Source organism: Vanellus vanellus, assembly GCF_965231255.1.
Source record: "Vanellus vanellus genome assembly, chromosome: 4".
NCBI lineage: Eukaryota > Metazoa > Chordata > Aves > Charadriiformes > Charadriidae > Vanellus > Vanellus vanellus.
In genome coordinates this window covers 50,147,745-50,172,294 of record NC_138909.1, presented here as the reverse complement: position 1 = coordinate 50,172,294, position 24,550 = coordinate 50,147,745, and the positions used below count along the sequence as shown (strand labels likewise).

The 24,550-nt window shown below is 39.0% G+C and overlaps 1 protein-coding gene across 1 annotated transcript; it reads right to left on the bottom strand.

The window, feature by feature from the left end:
- Positions 1-5,224: 5,224 nt before the first annotated feature.
- On the bottom strand, positions 5,225-16,185 carry ST3GAL5 (ST3 beta-galactoside alpha-2,3-sialyltransferase 5; the record flags this gene model as incomplete). The annotated part of the gene is made up of 6 exons (XM_082483128.1): positions 5,225-6,012; positions 7,244-7,402; positions 9,560-9,746; positions 11,162-11,505; positions 14,218-14,326; positions 16,043-16,185. The coding sequence occupies 6 exons, from the start codon at positions 16,183-16,185 to the stop codon at positions 5,749-5,751; spliced, it is 1,206 nt and encodes a 401-aa protein (XP_082339254.1). The 3' UTR covers positions 5,225-5,748.
- Between the last annotated feature and the right edge of the window lie 8,365 nt (positions 16,186-24,550).

The window sequence follows — 24,550 nt, the reverse complement described above, 5'->3', positions numbered from 1 at the left end:
TCCCAAGCCCTTCTCTGTTCACAAACAGCAGATCTAGCACAGCACCTTCCCGTGTTGGCTTACTCACCAACTGCGTCAGGATGTTATCTTCCACACACTCCAGGAACCTCCTAGACTGTTTCCTCTCTGCTGTATTGTATTTCCAGCAGACACCTGATAAGTTGAAGTCCCCCATGAGAACAATTGAGAAACTTCTCCCAGCTGTTTATAGAATATTTTGTCTGCCTCTTCATGATGGTTGGGCAGTCTGTATCAGACTCCCACCATATCTGCCTTGTTGGCCTTCCCCCTGATTCTTATCCATAAACAAATCAACCCTATTGTCACCACCATTAAGCTCAAGACTATCAAAACACTCCTTAACATACAGGGCTACCCCACCGCCTCTCCTTCGTTGCCTATCCCTTCTGAAGATTTTATATCCATCCATTGCAGCACTCCAGTTGTGCGAGTCATCCGACCATGTTTCCGTGATGGCAGCTATAACATAGCATTCCTGCTGCACAGTGGCTTCCAGTTCCTCTTGTTCGTTGCCCACACTGCATGCATTGGTGTAGATGCACTTCAGCTGGGCTGTTGGTCCCTCCACCTTTTCTGGGAGAGAATCCCTAATTCCTACATGACCGTTCTCAGGTGCTTCTGTGATTTCTAACACATCAATAACCCTCCCATCTTTGCTGCCGCTAGCTGGGTGCAACTCTCTCAGGTTTGCTCACTACTGCTGTCCGGTACTGCCCTAAGAGTAGGGCACAGCCTGCAGCCTGACACCTGGGTGGCAGCATGTTCCCACCAGAGCCATCTGGTAGCATTCGAGTAGTGAAGGTAGCATCTGAGCAGAAGGATTCCCACACAGCAGTGTGCAGGTCCCTCCCCGATGATACGCAGACCAGCACAGAGCTACGAGTCACTGCAGCTCCTTCCAGGAATAGTGTGGAGGATTATACACATATCAAGTGTGGGAAGTTTTGGTCAAACAGTAAGAGAGCTCACCTTGCGACACACATACCCTTCAGCTGGGGACATGCTGAAAGACAGACACTTGATACCCAAGTTTGGGCTCCATACCACCAGTGGGCATGTGGGTGGGTACTTCAGTCCCTGCTCACAGGATTGTTTTAAGGAAAACAAAGAAAATAGCCAAGGAGGCAGAGAACCCTGAACTCTCTGATTGTAGCAAGAAAATCCAGGCAATTAGACACACAGGGAGTTTTAGGTGTGGTGTGACCAAGCCCCTCAGGGACTTGATGAGCAGGTCACCTACCTTCCAACATCTCATGAGACATGGGGCAAGGCTGATGTCGAACCACTCAAACCTGCTGAGACCAGGATGTGCCTACGTTTGTCTACAAACATAACCCCTAGAGCTTTGGAACTTTCAGGTCAAGACCTGTGCTGCTGCAAGAAGGTAAATATTTCCAGAGTTAGGTGGCTGCAGAACAAAGGGGTTGCATTTCACAGCAGGGCTCAGCCATCCCTCTTCACACCCCTTCATCCTTTAATTTGTATTTCCATCTGGTCATATGTCACTTCAACAGCACCTAGCTTTTCATAAACAGCATTTTTAAATATCATCATATTCTCCAGTTTTTCTGGAGTTAGTAATTATCTCAATCCCAACAGGCAAGATTTTGCTGGACTTTTTGTTTATAACACACAGGCAAGGTTTTCTTTCCTGGGAAAGAGAGCCTTCCATTTTAGATGACAGCAATAAATGTTAGTTTGACAGCATGTATATCCTGGATTTATTTAATAATAAAACAGTCATCACCTTAGTTAATTTTGAAATTAGGAAAGTAAGAGCCTTCCCAGGCAACAAAAATTTCAGAAGGCAAGATCCAGGTGCTGGTAAAATCAGGTAATTGCTGCTGGCAGGTTGAAGGAAGGAAGTCACAACATCACATATGTGCCAGTCTTAACAGAGGCACACGAACTTTTCCTTCATCTGCCCTTGGCAACTGGCAAAAAGATCACACTCATGCTACACAGCTGCCCCCGCTGATCCTCTCCCATCTCCTGCTGGAACTTCAACTGCAGCATGAGACCTGAATCTATCAGCGCACATCCATCTGCTGAAGAGGCTGAACTGCTCTTCAGTTCCTTATCAGCATCTCAACAGATGACCCTATGAGTTCAATATTCAGTTCCAATGTCAACTGGTCACTGGCCACAGATCAAACACCGTTTTCAGCACTTTCCCACTCTGCAGTCAAGTGGCTTTATATGTCTCATTACACAACTCTGGCACACATTCAGGGTACCACAACAAACAAATTGTAACCTTACTTGTGGTACTTTTCCAAGGTAACATCAGTTTGTCTCCAGCTGAAGAGAAACCATCTGGGTGCAGGAGTCCTATAAACACTTGAAAAACGGCACCATAAATTCACACTCAGCAATTCGAAGTTTCCATTTGTTTGAACAAATTTGATCTAGCCAAAGTACTACATTGTTCATCTCTTTTGCTATTCAGTAAGCGGCCATACAAATCTGAACATATTGAAAAACAGCTTCACAAATTATCTTAATTTTCAAAGTGGTTTCAGAATCATTTAGTCCTAAGAGAGTATTTCTACTTATCTCACCTTATCTGTTATGCTTTAGACTTTCAGGTAAGTGCTTAACCACTCTAAATTCAAGGGAGGACAAAGTTGAATCTATGTTCCCTGCACAGAAACCATGAAAAAATTTCAGCATCAGAACAGGTCAGACACATGCATAAATGTGATAGCTCCTATACAGAAAGGAGAGTTACAAAGAGAAATTCTGATGTGGAACACAATGGCTTTATTACAGCTCCCAAATTCTTTGTTGACTTTTTAAACAAACACCATTAAGGCATATCTACAAGGGATGATGCAGATTCTTTGCAAAACTTAAGATCTGGGACATAGCAGCACACAGACACACAAAGCTTTTGTTCTTATCGCACCTCCAGCAAAACTGAAGCACAGACCAGAAGCTGCAGTCTGTCTCCACCATTGAAGGACACACACCCTTGAATTTAAGGCCAGAACTATAACCTAGTCTGAAATATTCTCATCCACGTTAACTTCAAAATCCTGGAAGCCTATGATATGGACAGTGTTGAGATGGATCCTCTCTTCCAGGCACCAGAGAGCTGAAACTCCACTGACAAGTACTAAAAAGGCATAAATGTAAGGAGAAAGAATTATTTATCATCAGCCACCAACTCCCCTCTTTTTGAGTGCCTGGGGTTGCATCAAGACTTTCAATTGGAATTAGACCAGTAAGATGTGCAAAATCCTTAAAGAAGGCAGAACAAATTGCAAATTGTGAGACAAATACATAAGTAGAAAATGGTTTCATCAGTTTATTGCTTTTTGCAACCTGAACTTTGCTGCCATTTCACGGATGGTTGAGGCTGTGCAGGCATATTCAATGCAGTATACACACTACCACGGAGAACAATGTTTTATCACAACCCATAAAACTGGTGGGAAAACAATCTAATCCTACAGCAACATAATTTGAGAATTTGACAGTAAATACAGCCTCTCGGAAAAAGCTATTGGCATTTACATTAATCAAATGATTATTTTTAAGTTATTGAATAAAGCAAACTGGTGAGGGACCAAGTTCTCTGAAACACATACTTTTGGTATATTCAGGATGTCCTCCCAACACACACGTTTTGAACTCTTCCAAAGTTTCACTAATACCAAATTAAATTAAGGTACGTTGCTTCCAGTTTAAATACCAGGAGAAAATAATTAGCATATTTTAATATATTAACTAAAAGACTGTATGTATAAAACTCTTCAAACATGAAATATTTTTTAAATTAAACAATATAATTATTATACTTACAAGAAAAACAGACTAGAAATTTATTGCTAGTACAAAAATTAATGTGTTTCACAGAGGAGGAGAAGTTAGAGTAATATTATTGCTATAAACACAAACAGTGCCAGAGACAAAAATCTGATTTTTGAATCTGCTCACCATACACAACCGGCTTTCAAGAACGTACAGGCACATGGGACTTATGAAATATTAGGTCCACAACTTTCTTCAGAGTTATGCTTTATGATCTGGTGTCATTTTATTGCCTATTAGTATAACGGCCAGAATTAGTCTGCTGCTCCTGCATTCTAACATTATCATTCATTAAATCTTCTCTCTGTGGGGGGAAAAAAAAAAAAAAACAACCAAAACCAAAAATAAAAACCCCAACCACCCTAATCTTTCTTTCCCACATTAGTATTTTGAAAATTTAAAAACTACAACTACATTCATATCTTTGCCCATAACAAAAAAAGTGGGAGTGTTCACCATGTGGAGAGTCCACGACTATGAACAATGTTTCTAGGCCAACCTTTGATCAATTTGCTAACAAGCTTTCATTCCCAAAGAAAGCATTGTTCATATTGTAGCTTTGAGTAACAACACTACTCAGTGCAAACAGTCATACCTACTACTCTACCAGTAAAAAAATGAAAATGAACACCAAAACCCGCTTGCAGATCTGCACAGTCCAGTTTCTTTGCAATGCACTGATTTCCAGTCACAAGAACATATATCTATAGCTTTTTTTTTTTTAAAGCATGCTGCTTTCAGCAGTTACCTAGCTTGCTACTAGATCATACTACTACTTACACACACTCACCCAGTTGCTGACTTAACAGCTGATCCAGGAAACCAACAACTCTACCTCTCCCTTCAATTAAACAGCCAACACTAGAGTTCATATGGGTTATCATCACTATAAACTATTAAGCTTACGATATCTGTAATTTGTTACGTAAGGACCATAAAGTAAACCAACAGAAATTTTAGCCTAGCTGCAGATTCTATTATTGCTAAGTGGAAGATTTATACAAACCAGTGTTTTATAGAACCAATAAGTCTCAAGTCATTAAAAAAAAGGGGGGGGGAGCAGATTTTGTATTAATGCCACTTCTTTAATTTGGGTAGCTAAACTCTGCTGCAAATCAACTAGTTCGAAACATTTATCTGGGTCTTAAGGAACAGAAATTAGAAAATATCTGATTCAGGTGAAAGTCTCCTACTGGCAAAATCCTCTTATAGTGTACCCTAGGCCCAAACGTGCCTCATGATAAAGCAGGATTCTAAACAAATACATTAATGCATCGATGATTTTAATATCAAACATGAACCCCAAAGTACTTAGTATTTGGATGTTGCCACAACAGTTTCCTTTCCTTCACCTCCACTCCCACATTCCTCCTCCATCCCCCAAAAAAATATCAGCACAAAAAAAAAAAAAAGATAATATAAATATTTGAGGGGGAAACACAACACTCAAGTTGCAAGAAATGAAAGACTTGAGAAGCATACACCTTTCTTTTCATGGCATGCATGAAAAGGAGTCATACACCAAGAACTGGATCAATAAAGACAGTAGTTCAGTGGAAAATAACTCTTGTATGCCGTTAGACAATTCGGGCTAGCATTGTGCGTACCATATACATCTGAAAACAAGAACTCTGCTTTTCTTCAGACAACTTAAAATATTAAATATTTTAAATTAATCTCTTTCAACTCCCACATTGTATTTACATAGTTATCCACAAAAATGTGCAAAGTAAAATCTGACATCAAAATAAATTTAAAAGTCCAACAAATTGAACTTGACATTAAAAAATGCAGCAGAGATTCCACATCCATTCTACACACACTTTGAAGAACAACTTAAGACAGTGAAAAGGTTGTTCCAGCTGAACCTCTGGAAATTTAACAAATCCAAACCATGCCGCACTTCAACCACTAGCTGTCTTTGCTGCAGAATTCACAATGTATCCCACCAGAGAGGTCTTTGACAACTTTTTCTTTGATCAGTTTTTGTAGGAATTTTGTTTCGCTTGTCACATTGTGCATAGTTTGTCCATTCATGGCAGCCATGCAGAGGTTGTTGTAGTAGTGCAAAGGTGTGCTGGGCTGATCGAGATCATATCCAAATCCTGCTAAACTCACTTCATCACATAAGTGTGTGGCCAGAACAACTGCTGTGACCCCAATTGTAGGTACATTCTAAAAAGGAGGAAAAAAGAAGCCCGCTGAATTCAAATATATTTTCCTTTGCCAGTTTTATAAACACTTCACAAATTTTAATGGCTTTGTCTATTCCCTCTCCTCACTTAAAACTGAAGTTATTAAACAATCAATTACAACTTAAAATCAATTAAGCAATCAAGTAAAACTAAAATCTTCAGGGCCAAATACTAATACAACTTGAGTATTTGCCTATAACGAGGCTTCTGGCTGTCAACACTGATTTTTTTTCTGCAAAGGCAAGATGCCATATTATTATGTAGTTAAACTACAAGTGAACCCTCACTCTAAACACTCAACTCTTGACATACAGTTAAACTTGACATTTCTTGATGTAGACTTACTTCAGTATTGAGAAACAAGCTCTATAACAGTATTCTTCAGAATATGACTTTTCACTGAACAACCCATGAAGAAGGCAAGTATACTACAATACAACTAAAAGATATATAGCTTGGTATATTACACTATTTTTATAAGTAAATGTGAGAAGATCCTTCAAACACTTGTGCAGTAATGCTACCATCAAATGCTGTCACACAAAAGCTAAAGAGACAATCCTTATTCAGTATTTTTCATAGTTCAAGAGAACTAGTGACATCCAATTTGTCAAAAAAATAAATTAAAGTAACAAAAATGCCATGTGTAATCAAAGTGAGCAATTCATCACTCCATACTATTGCTGGAGCAAAGGACAGAGGGAGAATATACCCACTAGTTGCTATTGAGCACACTGGCATACACAGCAATTCCAACAGTTGGAAGGTCGCTATACATTGCCCTTGTTTCCATACTCTCTCTGCTTTCCCTGCAGCTGGAGACACATCTGTCTATAGCCGATTGCTGGCTTGACTTAACAGGACTGCTCTTAACATGCTTAACACACATCAGACGTGCATATTTGAATATTTTGAATGATGTGTGAGTGAACACACTGTACAGGATGGAATATGTGTCTCATTGCATCTGAGTGCTTTGTAAAACAGGCCATTTCATGTCAGCATGCACAGGCATAATACCTCATCTAAGAAGGTGAGCTGAAATCCTATTTTGATCTTACACAGGAAAATACCAGAGGCTTTTTGAGAACACATTAATTTCCCTATTACTCGAGACAAACTCTGAAACTGCAGAGAGAAGCTATATTAAAGGAAGAGCCCAAAACTTTTTTCAGTTTATTTTACTTGGTATTTGATAGTCTCCCTCTCACCTTATCCCAACCCCAGAATTTTGATCGAGGTTCAGGGAACTGTAAAATGTCCAAAGCGGTCTCTTTGATGATAACTGGATTCAGAATCCGAAACTGCTTTGATGTGAAAGGAATTTTCTCAGCAACCTCCTTCCAAAAGAAGAGTCGCACCCACAGAGGCTAAGAGAAAGAAAAAACAAACAAACAAACAAAAAAAAAAACCAGTTTAGCAATGGCAAACTCTGAGACTGCAAAGTGTATGGCAGACACAGTATACAAGTTATAGAATTCATCGGTGATTCTGAGAAATTCAGGAAACAATTTATAGCTAAGGTGGTTCAGGAACACCAGTGTGCAGCTCAAGTGACCACCCAAAAGAGGAAAAACCTTCAAAGTACTTGGAATTACAGAGAGGACAGCAGAGGGAAATGTTTTTTATTCTGAGTATTTGACTGCACTTTGTATTTAATCTGTCAAGATATCCACTAGCATCTCCAGGTTCCTTGGACCTTCCCCAGCACAACTGAGTGGGCAGCAGTATTTAAAAAAAATAGGAAAAGAACCCACAGTTTTCCACAAACATTAACCAGGCGTTCTGAAGCAAGCACTGGTTTTAAATAAATTTTGCTCAGGCTTTGAAATGAACAGCTGTTGTTTGACAGCATCCACCTAGTGATAAATGTAACACTTCAGAAGAGGATTATACATAAGACTCAAAGCCAGATTCTGATCTCATGCCTTGCAGTCAATTAGATGCATGTTAATGGAAAAAACAATACTAAATCAGCCTCACTTTACAAATCTTTCCATATAATGCCTAATACTAAGCAAATGATAAAACTGACATACCTGCAAGATATGCCTATATTTTTTAAACAGGCTTAATACTACCTTAACATACAACTCTACAGCAGCTTAAACTGATCAAATCCAGGTTAGCTAAACAGTCCCATCTCTCTCAGCCTTTCCTCATAGGAGAGATGCTCCAATTCCTGAAGCATCTTCACGGCCCTTCAGTGGACTCTCTCCAATATGTCCATTCCCAGGGCAGTTCCCAAAACTGGTTCTCTGCACCAGCAAATACACCAGAGCAAGGAAGAAGGTGGGAAAGACCAGATGTCTTCCTAAGTCATGCAAAACAAGAAAAGGTAGTCTTTTCATAAAGCATATACTTCAATCTTGTAACTCACTCACAGAGGATGTTGCAGATGCCAAAAAGCAATCACTCTTTCAATCCCCCAAAACCAGATTTTAATACAGAAAGACATCCTTGTACTAGTCATACTTCAAAACCAAACCTTAAAACATGAAAAAGCCATATAGCTTGTAAAACAAGTTAGGGATTCAACTCAAGTTAGAAATCTGTTGGTCAAAATTACCACACTGCTGCAGGGAAGGTCATAGACTAACATGGTCTTGACCCTGGATTAAAAAAAAATAAAAATCAGGGAGCAGAATTTCTTAAATCTGTTGAGATTCACACATTATCCAGGAAAGTCTCCCCTCTACTCAGATTATTCAAAACAAGGCAACATCCCTGTACGCACTCTCTGGACTGAAATAGTAGTAGACAGTCATGGTCAATATTAAACAGACTTCCATATGCTCTCATGTTGTAAAAATCACAAAATTAAGGGAGCTTGGAGTACCTAAACTAGTATGTGTTAAATTGTTAAAAAAACTTGTCAGGCTTTCTTCTAAATCTCTCTCAATAGTTTAGAGAACTTGTTTTCAATCTGTGGTCAGAGAAACCTTAGCTACTGGTTTTCAACTTGCAGAAATTATCTCCCTGCAAATTGAAAGAGGTGAAAACCACCAATTGAAAGAGTTTGGAAACATGGTACCATTCTAGCAATTCCTTAGGAATCTCTGCACTTCTTTAAATACTCAGTGAGAAATAAACAACCTCTTAATTTTTGAGCACACAAACGTGAACTAAAAACTGCAATGCTTCAGTTCCACATTAACTGCATGTATGCCTATTGTAGCAGCAGACTTTAGCTGTTAAAAAAAAAAAAAAAATATGGACTAGCATCCAGAAATCTCATCTCTATTTCAGGCTCTGTAGACTTGAACAAGTCATTTAAACCTATCATGAAATGAATTCCACTTTAGTAGACAATTGATATGTCATACATCTTGGGGCAAACCACAAAAATCTGCAGGGAAAAAGTGTTACTGTCAGCATGGGGCTTCAATATGAATGCTGGTACCAACTGTAAAAATATCCTCAGTATAATAAAACAGGAAGTAATAGATGAGCCAGCTTCTTAAGCATTAGAAAAGAAAAAAAAATAAACAAACCCCACAGGTACACAACACTGCCACATTACATACCAAAGTTTCGTTTTTTACCATTGCTTGAAGCCAATTGAAATCAACACTTTTAAACAAAACAGCCACAAACAAGCTAGCAGGAGGATACTCGTGTTCAGAAAGGGGGGCTCCTTCTGGGTAAGTCATCCGTATAGTAGTTTTGTTACCAACATGATCTGTGTATCCTTGAACCGGTGCATCATTTAACCTAACAAAAAAAAAAAAAACAACACACACACAATGGAGAGAAACTGTATTTAATAAGCAAGGGTTACAATCTCATTAAAAAAAAAAAATCAGACACTAAGCAAAGAACTTTTATACAGCCCACAAATTTTTTAACAAAGCAGAGCATAGCATTTTCTCAGTATCTCCATGTTCCCTGCCTCACACACTCATCCATCCCTTATCTTTGAGAGGAAGCCAGTTCTATTTCTGGATTAACTGGCACAAGTGCAAAACTTCAAAAAGAAAAGCTTGAATAGAAAAGTAACTTAAAACAACATTGCAGAATTTCATATTCATTGCCTTGTGGCAACTCAGAGAGGCTTAAAAGAAGAAGGCAAAGAAAACACACAGGAAGTTGCCTGCATTACCTTTTTTAAAATACACACACGCATATATACACACGAGTATCACACACAGAAAGGCATTAAAATTATCCCTTCAATGCTATGTAATGCATCCTGTGGGTTCTCATCATTCTACCTCAAAGATTTCACGTGCTAGCACGCTGTTGACAACAGCATCATCCAGCTCCACCAGTTCTGCAGAACAGGGTAAGTCTCACAAACTTTTCTATATCAACAGAAAAGTCACCTTCGTGCTGCCAGCCCTAATTTCAGAGAACTGTTAATGCAAGTTCTCTGCCCCTCCCCACGCTAAGGGGTTCATTTACCTTTGCATAAGAGCTATTAACACACTGTATCAAGTCTTCTCTTTTTAAAGAGAAGCAAGTCTTAGTTTACAAAGCAAATTGGGAAAATGCTTGTATTAAATTTATTTGTGACTTTACCCAATTCAAAATACAAAGGAGAATTCAAACAGTAATGGTCAGAAGCCACAAATACAGAGCATGTATTCATTTAATTCGGACATTAGAAAACACGGGTAATCATAGAAAGCATGTACCAATCTTGTAAAGATAAGGAAAGACAAGCATGCTATACAGTGTGTAAGCAAACTGTATACTGAAACACCAATTAATTTTTATTGTTTGAAACAGCTGTTATAAAAAAAAAATCCTTCAAATAAGGACCCCAACCAACCAAGGGGAAAAAGGCAGAGGCGAGTCCTAAGGCCTACCTCTGAAAGCTTAAACATAAGCATGGATAAAAACAGCATTGTCTACTTGTCTATGATTTCACTGGTTCCTATCTCATTTCTGCCCACATTTTTCTTGTATCTGAAGCCCACACTGAATTCCTGTCTTAGGAGCAAAATAAATTGTCATGTTCACAAGACTTCAAATTCCATCAAGTCACAAGTAAATTTCTCAAAAACAATTTCAGAAATAGTCTTATAAGTTGCATAAATGCTGGAGATACTTTCCCCTTAAAAAACAAAAGTTGGCTCATAAAGTAAAGTTGAAGTAGTTGGAATACTTAAGTGGAAAATACATACCTTATAACAATATCAAACTTATTCAATAAGTGACCCAGTTCTGACCCATGGAGAATTCCACCACTGCCAACAACAACACAACGCTTACAGTGTTTTGACTTCAAATATTCTGGTAAATCATGCTCAGGTAAGAGTTCAAGCAGATTTTTAAGCTTATCAAAGAACTTGTGGAATCCAAAAGGAGGTTCATATTTAAATAAACCTTCATCTTCATTTATGTTTTTTCTTACAAAGGGAGATATGTCCATGCTATATTTCTCCGCAAATAACTTCCTCATTTCTTTCTTCACATAAGAAGGCCGGCACTCTTCCTGCAATGCAGCACTGGCATACTGTTGTGCTCTCTAAAACAAAACATATATGATTTCAGTCAGGAAAGCAAGCTTCAGGAACATACAAAACCCTCTTAACACAACCCGCCAGCTGACTACTGGCAGTTTAGCAAACAGTTCATAAAGAAAGCCTAAATATGGAAATTCAAGACATTTTAAAGCATTCACTCAAACACAGATATTAATCAGTGCAGGGTGAAAACCTGCAAAGGAATGTCTCTCCATCCAATCACTTAAGTCTGGATAGGAGCTTTTCTAAAGAATAAATTAGGCTACTAAAAGAGCTAAGTGAAAATAAGCCATTTGAGATCATATGTACTGTTACTTACAAAAACAAATTAAAAAACCTAGATGTACTTTTACCCATCTAATTCAGCAGGAAGCCAGCAAGCAGAGTTCTACTCTGCTGCTCAAATACATGACCCCAGTTCTGCCTGTAGTAGGATTTTACTAGAGACACATCCACTGACTAAAAGTTCTGTGAAACGGCAGGCTGGACTTGCTTACTAATCAAAATGAAGCAACACTTCTTACAGAAGTATTGCTAAAGTGGTATTGCTAATGACTAAAACAAAACTTTAAAAAGAATGCAAGGTGGGGGTGTTTCTGGTCTTCTTTTACAGACTAGTCACCAAAATAAAAGACTACAGTTCCATACTGCAAGAAAAGATTAAGCTGTCAGATAAAACTACACACTGATGCATCTCATTAAAAAAATCCCACAAACTATTCATGTACATTTTTTAGAAAGCTGTAGTAGCAAGGCAATACCCGATATAAACAAGAAGAGAAATAGCAAATAGGTATTATCAGTTAAAATAAAATCTTTTTGCATAGTCTCTTCCCTGACACAACTCTGCTAATCTTTCTTCCACTGTAATAAAAGAAAAACACACGAGCAAACACGGGAGTCAGAGAATCAAGATTCAAGTCTAGCGCTAACTCAGTTCCCCTTCTGTACCATTAAGGAAAGGGAAGTGTGTACCCAGGTGCACAAGGAGGGAAGTTGTGGGTTTGGTTTCATTAGAAAGGTCTCTGCAAGTCTGGGCATAAACACCACACTTCTTCCTTGGCAAAGCACAAGTGCACAACTTCATGCTGTATTTTGCCAGCAAGAGTCAGTGCATCTTTGGAAGAGCCTCATTTTTTAAGGCTGACAGTCATGCATTCTATGAGTAAAAATTAATGCCTATCACTTGACAACTGCCTCAAATCACTTGCAATCAGCTACTATCTAACTAGAGAAAGAACAATGCTATTCCCCCAACATAAGACGGACATGGACCCGCTGGAGCGTGTCCAGAGGAGAGCCACAAGGATGATCCGAGGGAGCACCTCCCCTGTGAAGAGAGGCTGAAAGAGTTGGGGCTGTTCATCCTGGAAAAAAGAAGGCTCTAAGGAGATCTTATTGCAGCCTTCCAGTACCTAAAGGGGGCCTACAGGAGAGCTGGGGAAGAACTTTACCAGGGCATGTAGTGATAGGACAAGGGGGAATGGCTTTAAACTGGAAGAGGGCAGGTTCAGATTAAACATTAGGAAGAAGTTTTTCCACTTTGAAGGTGATAAGGCACTGGAACAGGTTGCCCAGAGAGGGCATGTCTTTTCTTTCCACATCCCTGGAGGTGTTCAAGGCCAGGCTGGACATGGCCTTGGGCAACCTGGTCTAGTGGGAGGTGTCCCTGTCTATGGCAGGGGGTTGGAACTCTATAATCTTCAAGGTCCTTTCCAAACTACACCATGCTATGATTCTATGATTTCCTCATCCTGCACCTAACACAAACAAAATGAATCGTAAGACAGCAATAAACACAGTCCATGCAGTCTTTAAGTTTGCTTGGCTTAAGGTGGTGGCTGTTTGGAAGCAAGAATATGTTATTGAGAAATGAACTAAGTCAAATTAGGAAAAAAAGGGGAGACACACAGGCTCAGAAGGGTAAAAACATGCACTGAAGAAGGTGGGAGAGGATGAACATGCAGTGAAGCTAAGATGAGACTATCTTAAATCAGAGCTTCTGCTGTAAATTGTGTCTTAGCATTGAGGCATTCAAAGACAGAAATGTAACAACTCTAAGCCAAGGTAGTGCTGTAACAAAGAGCAAACAGGTTAAATAGCAAAGAAAGAAATGTCAGCAAGCATTAAGAGAAAGCTTTATTGGCATCTGTTACACCAGCTTAAAAAGCCACAGGAAAACTGTAGTTGAAGTAAGTAGCTGCTACCTTAAATAAACGAACCAAGAGCTGCACCATCTTGCACTTTTGCCCTGTGATTCAAAAAACATCTCAACAAACAGAAGGCAAAGTAGACCAAGGAACTGGCTGAGGTAAAAATAAACCTTTAGTTTAATGTGTAGGGTTTGGGGATTTCTTTTTTTTTTTTTATGTTACTTTTCATTTGCATCAGTTTTCTGATCACCAGTACCATCTGCACTGACGTGACAGTATGATGACATGCCCATTTCAAATGTTATTCTTAACTGTCACACTTATGACATTTTACCCCTAAAATCCAATTTCTCTATGTACTTCTGTTGTCACCCCACAAGAACAAAACCCAGAAGTTCTATAGCATGAAATGAAGCAAAATATATTTTCCCTCCAGGATAATTTCAGTATTCTAGTTCTTTGTTAGACACCCTTATAACTCTTACATTGTCAATTAATTACTTTTTTAAGCCAAGTTTAAAAAAAAAAAAACAACACACAAAAAAAAATACCAACCCTTACACGATTGAGGTCCACATACGGCATTTTTGTTCTGTCACATTCTTCAGGGCCAAAATGTAATTTGAGGATATAAAGGAAGCAGCCTCCAACTACGAACAGTGCAAAAAGTCTAAAAGCAAACGGGAGGGTGTAGGGATAGAAGAGAGGAAAAAAAAAAATATCATCTTTTTTCCAGCAATCCATCAATTGGTAAATGAGTATTTTTAAACCAATTTAAGGCAGCTGAAAAACTTCAGGTGAATTGCTATTGCTTTGATCATTGCAAATCTTTCACAACTTTTCAGAACTATCTGCAGGAAAGTACAAACATATATAGATGTTTTGATAAGGAAAATGTTGCATATTGACACACTGATTTATGCATTTCTGTGCCTGCATCATATACTTTTAATGGATCTCTGATGGGTCAAATAGCTGCCCTTATGTAAAGAAACCAAAAGCAGCTTTTGTTCTCCTACTTTAAAGGGCAACTTTATTTTGAAATATGTATTTTTGTGCAAGTTAAAAAAGGCATGGAACCTCAAGCTTCAAGATTTGGGTCAATGGCCATCAACTCACAACCAAAACTTTCAACTCGCCAGCAGATGCTCAGATTTATCTTAAGAAGTCTAATCTAATTATTTACATCCCCAAAACAGGCAGAAGAAAAAAAAAAAAAAAAAACTTTCAAAATTGAGTAATACAGAGTATCTGTATTTTTGATCTACTTATTTCTCATTCCTAAAAAATCTCACTGCTGATCTCCACATAATCACTTGGCTTATTTCATGTCTAAAACAATTTGCAAAAATTACATCATTATTCAGTTAGAGTTGTGGTTGTTGCTCAAGCATGGAGTTTTATTTCCTATGGTTTCACAAGGACTGGACGTTTGTTTAAATGTCTTTAAAAAAATACAACCTATTAAGCGTTCAGCACTTCTTGAAACTCCTTCAGATGAAGTTATTACAGATTTTCAAGTTTTTTTTTTTTTTAAAAAAAACCACTTGTATCATATGGGCTAATAAATGCAATCCCAGCACTTAATTTGCAGTATGTGCTGCAAATAAGGTGGCCACTGGAAAAGCAGCACTGTTCTTGCATCTGATTTAACTAAATTAAATTTTGCACTGATAAGGAATCTAAAACTTTCATTAGCATGTTATGCTGCAACCCCTGGAAATCAGCTGACTGGCAGAAGCAGGTGATTCACAGCAGATGAATGTGGCTAATTTTCCTCCACAGAGTTTCATCAAGTATCTCTAGATAGACTTGAGACTGCACCATGATTCAGGTGCTCAAAACACCAGTGGATATAACAGTTTGGCTTTGGGTTTTTTAAGCTTTAAGACCTAAAAATTTATGTGGCAGAGAGGCATCACAGTAGTGAGCTTCTCTGGTTTAAAATATGGTTGTGGATGTACACTAGCACATACCCATTAATTCCAATTTGATGTTAAACTACAAACAATGGAGTAATTAGGATTTTGTGATGTAGCATTCTGGAATTCTTCACAAAAAAAAAAATAACTATAAGTAGACACCTCCCCAAAACACCCACTGAACATCCACTGCCCTTCAATTTCTTCAGTTATCAGAATGTATAAAAGCCTCAACATTGTTACTTATCTGGACACAAAAAATACTGGAAATACTTGTGAGTGAAGTACTGGGATCTCACATTGGCTTGGGAAAAGAAGAAAGCCTAGGCTCCTTAAAGTGTTTAAGGTGTCCTGGGAAAGCTGTGTGCCTACCCCTCCATTCAGTTCCTGTGGCAATCTCATCCCTTGATTTGTGCATCCTTTTTGTAACTGCCCAGGCTAAAGGGAGAGCAATTGACCTTTACATTGCCATGACAATGACACTTACTTGCGAGTACCTTTTAAAAACCAGCTTGGTCTTCTCATCTTCATGTGCAGTCACCTTACACCATTGCACAGGAGGTGAACAACCACTTTTCAGCTTCACAGAGCTATTGTCACTCAGCATTGCTGTAAAAAAAGAAAGAAAAACATTATCATAACTTTTTTCTGAATGGAAAAACGTTCAGAGGATGGCCAATGACTGTTAACTTACTCTGTTTCCCAGAGAATACTGCGATTCTTGGTTATCTTGTCAGGAATACTGAATCACTCCTGATCTCCTTATGATCAAGAATATACTTATTTCAGATGCACCACCATGACATGATTCTAAAAATACATACATTTTTCCAGGTACAGGTCTTTCCATTCTTCGTAAGCCTGAAGTCTAATAACTGCAATTACATCAGTTACTGTCAAACACTATTGTTTGATCTTGGTCAAACACCATTTTGTTTGAGCAATTATTAGACTCCAGACAGGAGGTGAGGGATGGAAATATACACAGTATGCTCAGGGTGTTTAGGATCCCTGAGTCAAAGTGTCCAAGCACTACACTACCCTGTAGGCTTCAAGCATCCTCAAAAACAGAGCCCACATCTCAAATCAACTCCCTGATTTCCCTGAGGTTAAGCAAACTTGTCTCTTCATCGGTCTGAATCTATTGCTGACCTCTTCAGAAGCCCCAACATTGTGGTCAGCAACTTCAACATCAAGCAACAACGGATGTGAGGGAAATTTTGCCTGGCACACAGCAGGACCAAGAGGCTGCCAGCACAAGGGCAGTTTCTGTGCACAGCACCGCCTCCCCTCCAATGTACACCGTGAAGCCAGCAGGAGCACACTGTGCTCCCTCACAAATGGGCAAGTCACTGATCATTAGCTAAGGAGAAGCAACCTCACTGCTTACTGTTTGTGAGCTCCCACAAGTTTCTATGCTTAAATTCTTTCTAATTTTGGAGAGAAAAACAGGCTGGCACATCAGCTTCCCACAGGCTGCTGCAATTAACCAAAGATCTGAGCAAAAGTGGAAATGCCACACAAAGTCTAATCATACAAGCTTGCTGGTTTTGCCCTGAATGAAGAAGGGTTATCGGCAAGGGTTTTTCCTGCCTTACCGACCTGCAGAAGCAGCACTCCCTTTGATCAGCCAACCACAACCATGGAAGGGTGCAGCCTGATCCTCCTCAGCAGAGGATTTCAGCCCTACTCATTCCCTTTGATCTTGGTGTTTAACCCTCTCTGCTCTCCACTGCAAAAGTGTTCACACTTTTCTGTTCTCTTGCCAAGAGCTCTGTCACAAGAACTTGCAGGGAAAAAAAAAAAAAAAAAAAACAAAACAAAAACAAAAAAAAACCCCCAAACAAACAAAAAAAACACCCAGGGCTAAGGGTAGGCTTTTATCTAGGGACAATTTTCCACATTCTCTTTTCCGCTCCACCTCCTTTCATTTTATATGGCAATATGACCCACTTGAACTAGTCTGTACTGCCACTTCAGTTGTTTGTCCAAACAAACAGTGTTTTGTTGTTCTTAAATACCAGGATGAAGGAGCTGATGAGACACAACATCACCTCCAGATCTCAACTCCAGTGCACTGAAACGTCACGGATATCTAATTCAGAAGATGACTCAAAGACAGTCTTCCTTTGCACAGTCATGCATCATTTCTCGGTAACAAATTTGATACACATGGTAGAAGGTCAAAAGCCACAAACATTTGAGAACAAGGTAGGAGAAGGAGAGATAAAGATCAACACCAGCATCTTAAGTCCTTTGAACAGCAGACAATAGTTAAGCAGTGCTTTCTAGAGTCACCTGCAAGTGGTCATAACCCACAAATCAGGGCAAAGGGGAAAAAAATAGCCTAATGTTTTTTGCCAGTGGAAAATTTCAACACTTACCTCAAACATAGGTAACTTGGTTATTATGATACTACTAAGAACCTCAAATTACCCACCTAGCTGTATTTGTTAATTGAACAGACTCTGAGCTGTCACACCCATTTGTAGGCCTTTGTCACAAAGCAGAAATACCTTAAACACCACCTTTTAGCACATCTGAAAGCACTGCAAAACCAGGTGTTGACACCACCACCCCAGTCATCTGCATTACAAGTCCGTTTTGCTCTCAGCTAAAACTTGCAGAAAATCAGTGAAGTCCACACTGGTAAAGGCATAGTGTGCATCAACAAAATTTGCTCTAAGGACCATACTCTAACGACAGTTATGGATCACTACCTTGAGATGCCCACTGCCAATCCAGCAGGACTCGCACAATTACTTTATACTCCAAGGCATGACACACATCCTTCCCGACACAGTACACAGACAAGACAACTAAGTTCCCCTCATCATTACCTAGGATCCACTCACTACCTTCATACCAACAGCTGACAGGTATCCACAGATATCACGTTGCCAGCATGCACAGGGAGTGGCCCCAGTTCATGAAGCCTGCCAGCACAGTCAGCCGTGGCACATGAAGTCAGCAGCAATTAGAGGACACTGCAAAGCTGCAGAGGAGAGCGCGACAAAGCCAGCAGACCATGTGGAAACTCCAGGATTGCTCCACGTACTACAGAGAGTAATGACAGCCAGATCACCTCAGAGAAGAATGGCTCGGAACAGCACAAATAAGGGGCCCTCAGCACTGTTTGGCAAAAAGGAAGTGGATCACTCACGGACATGGATGGCTTACTGCATGACTAGCTTACTGCATGGGGGTGTTCGCCAAACACTGCATATGCCTAAGCTACAACGTCCAACAAAACAATAATTATTACATCTGTCAGTTCCACAGATGTCTACATACACGGCTGGGGAGAAGTCTAAAATGGAACCTTTCTTTTTTAAAAAGAAAAAATGCTGCCTAATAAGCAGGAAACGAGTTTCAGCCATTTTCACTACAGAGCAATGCAGGTAATGATTCTCTCTTAGGTAAACATAATAAAGAGGTAACTTGATCACAGCCTATAGGAACCTAGATCAGAACAGATTCTGCTCAAAAGCATCGGTCAGACTAGGTATCTGAGGATCCTGCTATCAGGAAATCACTGCAACAACATACTAAACTGACACCCTGAGGTCTGGCCCTGGTACTGGTAACATTTATGAGGAAACACACTCCCAATTAAGCACGTTTTTTCCAGCAGCTTGAATCAAATCCATAAAGTTTTACAGCTTGAATTACAAGGGTAAGGTTAAAGCCTCACTACCTTTGCTTTGTTCAAAGCACGTTTTTATTTCTTTGCAAATTAGTGTTTCACTATCTAGGACCCAGGTTCTGTTGTAATTTGACAGGAAGACTTGCTTGTGAAAGACTGCTCAATGTATATAAAACATTTTATTGCCTAATGGCACTAACATGTTCCTGGAATCATCCCGCAGCATGGAACAACACAGCCAATCTCCTCTGCTGTATAAATCATCAAAGAAGAGTGCTCTGCAAACAGCACACTTTTAATCATTTCCAAGGGTGAGAATTTCCTACTACAGAATTTTATGCAAAGATCCTACAACAGAAGCCTTTCAAAATGCAGAAAAGGCTGCAAGAGATCTGAAAGATAGAGAAGGAACTGAAGAGGTGGAGAGTGATGAAGACGGAAGGGGATTAACGAGGAATGCAAGACTGCAATAAACAAGTGTTATCATAAATTCTTCCCTGCCTCTGAGCAAAATAAATTCCAGTTGTCCCCAAACAGTTGCTTCACTCATCCTGGATGTGCAAAAAGGAAACACCCAGAATTTAATTAATCACCTCAGCATATCCTTTCTGCATCCAACTCTTAGTATTTACTATGCTCAATGGATTTGTTTAATTTGTTTGTATAACGGAAATAATGTCAGTTTTCATTTTGTTTGCAACAGTTTACTTCAGGTTGACTTTTGTCAGTTCTGTTTTGTCAGTCTGTTCTTGATCAAGTCTATATATACAGACAGATAGATATATCAAGTCAAAATACATCTGTCCAGCACAGCATTTTTTAAAAAATTACTCAGGGTTTGATCCTGCATTCTTATCTAAGTCAATAAGCATCTCCCACTGGCTGGAATGGCATTAAGAGTGCTCAAAAGAGCAAGGTCAGTAGTAGCAAGTACCTGAGAGCAGACCTTTCCCACAGTCTTCCTGAGCTTCAAAAAAAAAAAAAAAAACTGTGAGTTTACCGAGAGAACCACAGCAGTTAAGAAACCAAGCACCAAAGACAAGCTTCACCTATAGCATCGAGATTTTGTTGTTTGCATACAAACAACACTACACCCTTTCAGAAAGGGGCAGTGCTACAGTTGTTTTGATAACCACAAATGCAAATGTCTCAATTTGCATACAAAAGATGTCTCAGTAGTAATACTGTATCACAATCACATTTTGCATTGACATTTCCATAGCTACTTATTGTGGTCTAATTAGTGAGGACTCGAGGGACTTAAATTTGCTTTTCATCTACTGAACTTAAGCGATCTGTGTAAAACTGCTGCAAAAGCTAAATTGTCCATCAGTAGGAATACACTCCAAAGCTTCTTGTGGTGTTATTCTTTTCACCATAATTTACTTTTGTCTCATTGTTATTCTTCAGTAGACAAAATTTCCACACTTCGAATATTTCAGAAGCAATTAATTTAAGTTTTTAGGATGTCTTTTTATGTGAGAACGCTAAAAACTAAAAAGCAGTGGGTGTCAAGTTGTACATGACCACTGCCACACACTGAAAAATTGCATTTGGTTATGTACAGCACCTGGATTTACCCAAAGACTAAGACTCTCAGCCCCCATTGTTTGAGTGCCAACAGCGTCACCAGGCACAGAGACAGGACCAGACCAGCCTGCATATGAGTGCAGAACAAGGCACATACCTATATTCCCCACCACCCTCTCATCAAGCCCCCAGAACCCCACACAGGTGATGTTTCCACTTTCCTCCTTTGTCCTACCAATTCCAGCACATTCCCACCTCCCCACATGCTTAGGGTCCCATTAACAGCCTCCACAGCTGAGCTTAGCATATTATGTGGGCAGGTACTGTTCCAAAATAACTCTGCAGGCAGAGACCTGAGCCACAGATGAAGCACTAGCATGGATAGTTACCGTCAGTTGGTAACTCTTCATGCAGGAGCTTATCCCCCAGACCTACATGAGTACCTGCACACAGGGTTATTCCCCACTTGCTTTTACCAGAGCTTGTGGGGAAGCTGCCTTAGGCAAGCCACTGCTTGACAGCCCAGCAGGACAAGAAGCATCTTCTGTTCTACAGTTGTATAGCATCTAGCACAACGTGATCTTGGACTACACCTGAAGCTCCTGGGAGCTGGAAATAAAAATTAGCTTTCCCTCTTGCAGTACCATAGAAGTAGCAGAAACAGCCAGTTTTACAAGTCATCCGCAAGACAGTCCATCTCAAGGTCTTGCTGCACAATGCTGCCTTTGAAATTCACAAAACAAGATCAAGCAGCTTGCAGTATAAAGTCCACAGCCACTGAAACCTGAAAGTCACACCGACAAAGGAATGACTAATCAAGAACAATAGGGCTCGAGCAGGCAGTGAACCAGAAAGTAAAATTAATGCAAAAATACCCCCAAAACACCTGCTCATTTCAAGCCCCCTCCTCTAAAACAGACACACATAAATTACAAAACATACTTTCAAAAACAGTAAACGATAAAATGAAAGCTACTTGGTTTTGAATTACATTTATGTTTCAAAAAAGAAAGGTGAAGTTAAAAGGCAGAGAAGGTGTTTTCACATGGAATAAATTTGAGCAAGATACTCTTCGTCGAGATGCTGTGCACATTATCAGTGATGAATTCTGCATGAACTCCTAGTTCTGAGACTTTTTAAAACAACAAAAAAACCCCACAGTTAAACTGCAAAATTTTATGCAAGGAGCTAGAAGAGTACACTTAAGAAAACTTAAACCCATGACAGATTGTTTCCTGGGACACATTTGGGAAAAACAGATAACAAAAATTGACAACTACAACACTAACATCTGTGATTATTTGTGAGGGTTGTACCCAAAAAGAGATTACACATTTTAATCTATCCTCATTATTGACCAAATAGATGAGATACTAGTTTTCATTAAGGCTTTCAAGACTGATATAATATTTGAATAGAATGTTATTAATTTATGCAATGACATGAAAAATAGTTTGGTGAAATTTATAGGTAGGATTAATTTTGTTTGCTTCTGCACTACCAAAAACCACAGAGATCAAAGCTAAGGGCTGAGATGTAAAAAAAAAAAAAAAAAAGGTTAATTATGTGATAGGTTTTGTGGAGTTTTTGTGGTGTGGTTTTGTTGGTTTTTTTTTTTTTAAACAGATGTAAAAAAATGTTTAAGAGCCACCTGTTAAACAGAGCCTCTCAGTTGAAGAAACATAAGAATACAAAAAATTAATTTCTTTCTCTTCTGTTCTTTTTTTAAGAATGTCATTAAGAAAACTTATTTAGAAATCATCATAAAACTCGCACAGTTCCCTCCCACATCCTCAAAACCTGTTAAACTCTCTTTAAAGAGACGCAAAACAGTATTAACTCAGGGAATTTTTAAGTAATATAATTTATTGCCAATTAATACAACTTCTGATCACCAACTCTAATACTGAGAAAAGAAAACAAACAATTTAACCCATGAGTAAACAACTTTCCTTCCCCTTCCACAGGGTAAACTTAAGCCAAACACTTCTCCTCCTCACGTCTTTGTCTCAATTTCCCTTACTTTTGTCACAAGTTACACAGAACCTATCCCAATTCCTCTGGGGAGAATTCCTCTGTCTGCACCTCCTCTGTGCTTCTCACTGGGTTTATTCTGCTTCTCTGTGTTTCTTACCAACTTAGCTGATCTGGCATAGGTGGCCCATAAGTCCCCCAGGGATGTCCCTCCCCTGGGACTCTCCCTCCCAAGTCTCCTAATCAACCCATGACCCCTTCAGATCCTCCCTATGCTTTCAAACTTCATCATCTCTTCATTGGAAACAATAAACCATAATGAAATAAATTTTGCAAATAATCTCTGTCCATTTAAAAAAAATCATGATAAACATTTATTTTTTTAAAATCAACAGTGGATCAAGCTCCGTCCCAATAATAATCAGGGAGAAGAAATGATAACACCAAGAATAAAAAAGCTGAAGCTAAGAACAGTGTGTTGTGCAATTCATTATACACAGAGGACTTCACAGTTGCAAGTGTTGTACAGTCAAACTGGTACCTTACAACTGCAATGGATTAGAGGTATTTTTATCCTTCCAAAACCATGGAGTATTCCTAAATACAAAAACAACTTGGAAACATATTCCTTCACGACTTAAGGAATTTGTTATTAAAAAACCACAATCAACCTGGAACAACATATGATCGTCCTCTAGCAAGAGGCACTCTAGAAACTGCAGCACAGTGAAGGACTGCCTCACTTTCCAATGACTTCTGCAGAAGTAAATCTAAATTTTTAAGCCAAATTTTAAGCATATGTTTAACAGACTAGGAAAGCTAATTGAAAAGCTGCCCAGATGTTGCATTTAGATTTCAAACATATGCAAGGAAAGTAAAAAGCCTTTTATCTGAATGGACCCATTTGCCCATAGTGACAAAATACTCAAGAAAAAGCAGGGAAAGAAGAGGAACAGATAAGTTACCCCAAAGGAACCATTTCTGATCGGGAAATCTCTTTCTATAACACAATAAACATTGAAATAGCCTCATTAAGAATCTTGTTCAATGGTACATGACAAAAATCCCTTAAAACCACAAGCATGAGGAAAAATTCCAGAGATATTAAAGATTTGAGGCAGACTTATCAGGGACACGCTGAGGCATGAGAGACTCTTGCATTATAATCTGTAGCAATGTATTAGCTGTTGGATATTTATCTTCAAATAAGCCTCTGATCATCATCCTACCACTTCCTAGCAGAAACAGTCACAAGGCACGAAAAGACAGCAGCCAAGGAGCTGTTGCATATTAGAGAACAACAGCTTCTCATCAGAGGAAAAACTGGAACGAAAGTTAAAAATTAGATGCTTCTGTCAATTATTTCTTTGGTTGCAACCATATAACCCCCAGAGTAAAGTTGGCACCTTAGCGTATTTAGATATTTGATAAACTTTCTTTGAATATTATCTCATTAGCACCTACTACTATTGAATGAAAAAAGTATTTGACAAACATGACTTCTCTGATGAACAGTAGAGTCCATCATTTTGGTTAATTTAATAAAGTCAATAGAAATAATACATCCTTGATGACAAAAACAAGTGTAGCCTACAATATCATTATAAGCACCTAAAACAGGACATTGGTTACATTAGCGTATAACGCATCTTATACAATGAACTTTGACTGGTAAGGCTTTTTAATCAGACAATAAAAAGTAAAAACAAATGTCTGTACAATCTGCAGTTCATTTGGTGAAGATCTGTCTTCTCAGAAAATAAGACAATAATACAGAAACCTACAGGTGTGGATGCAATTGGAAAAAAGTGAAACAAGGAGT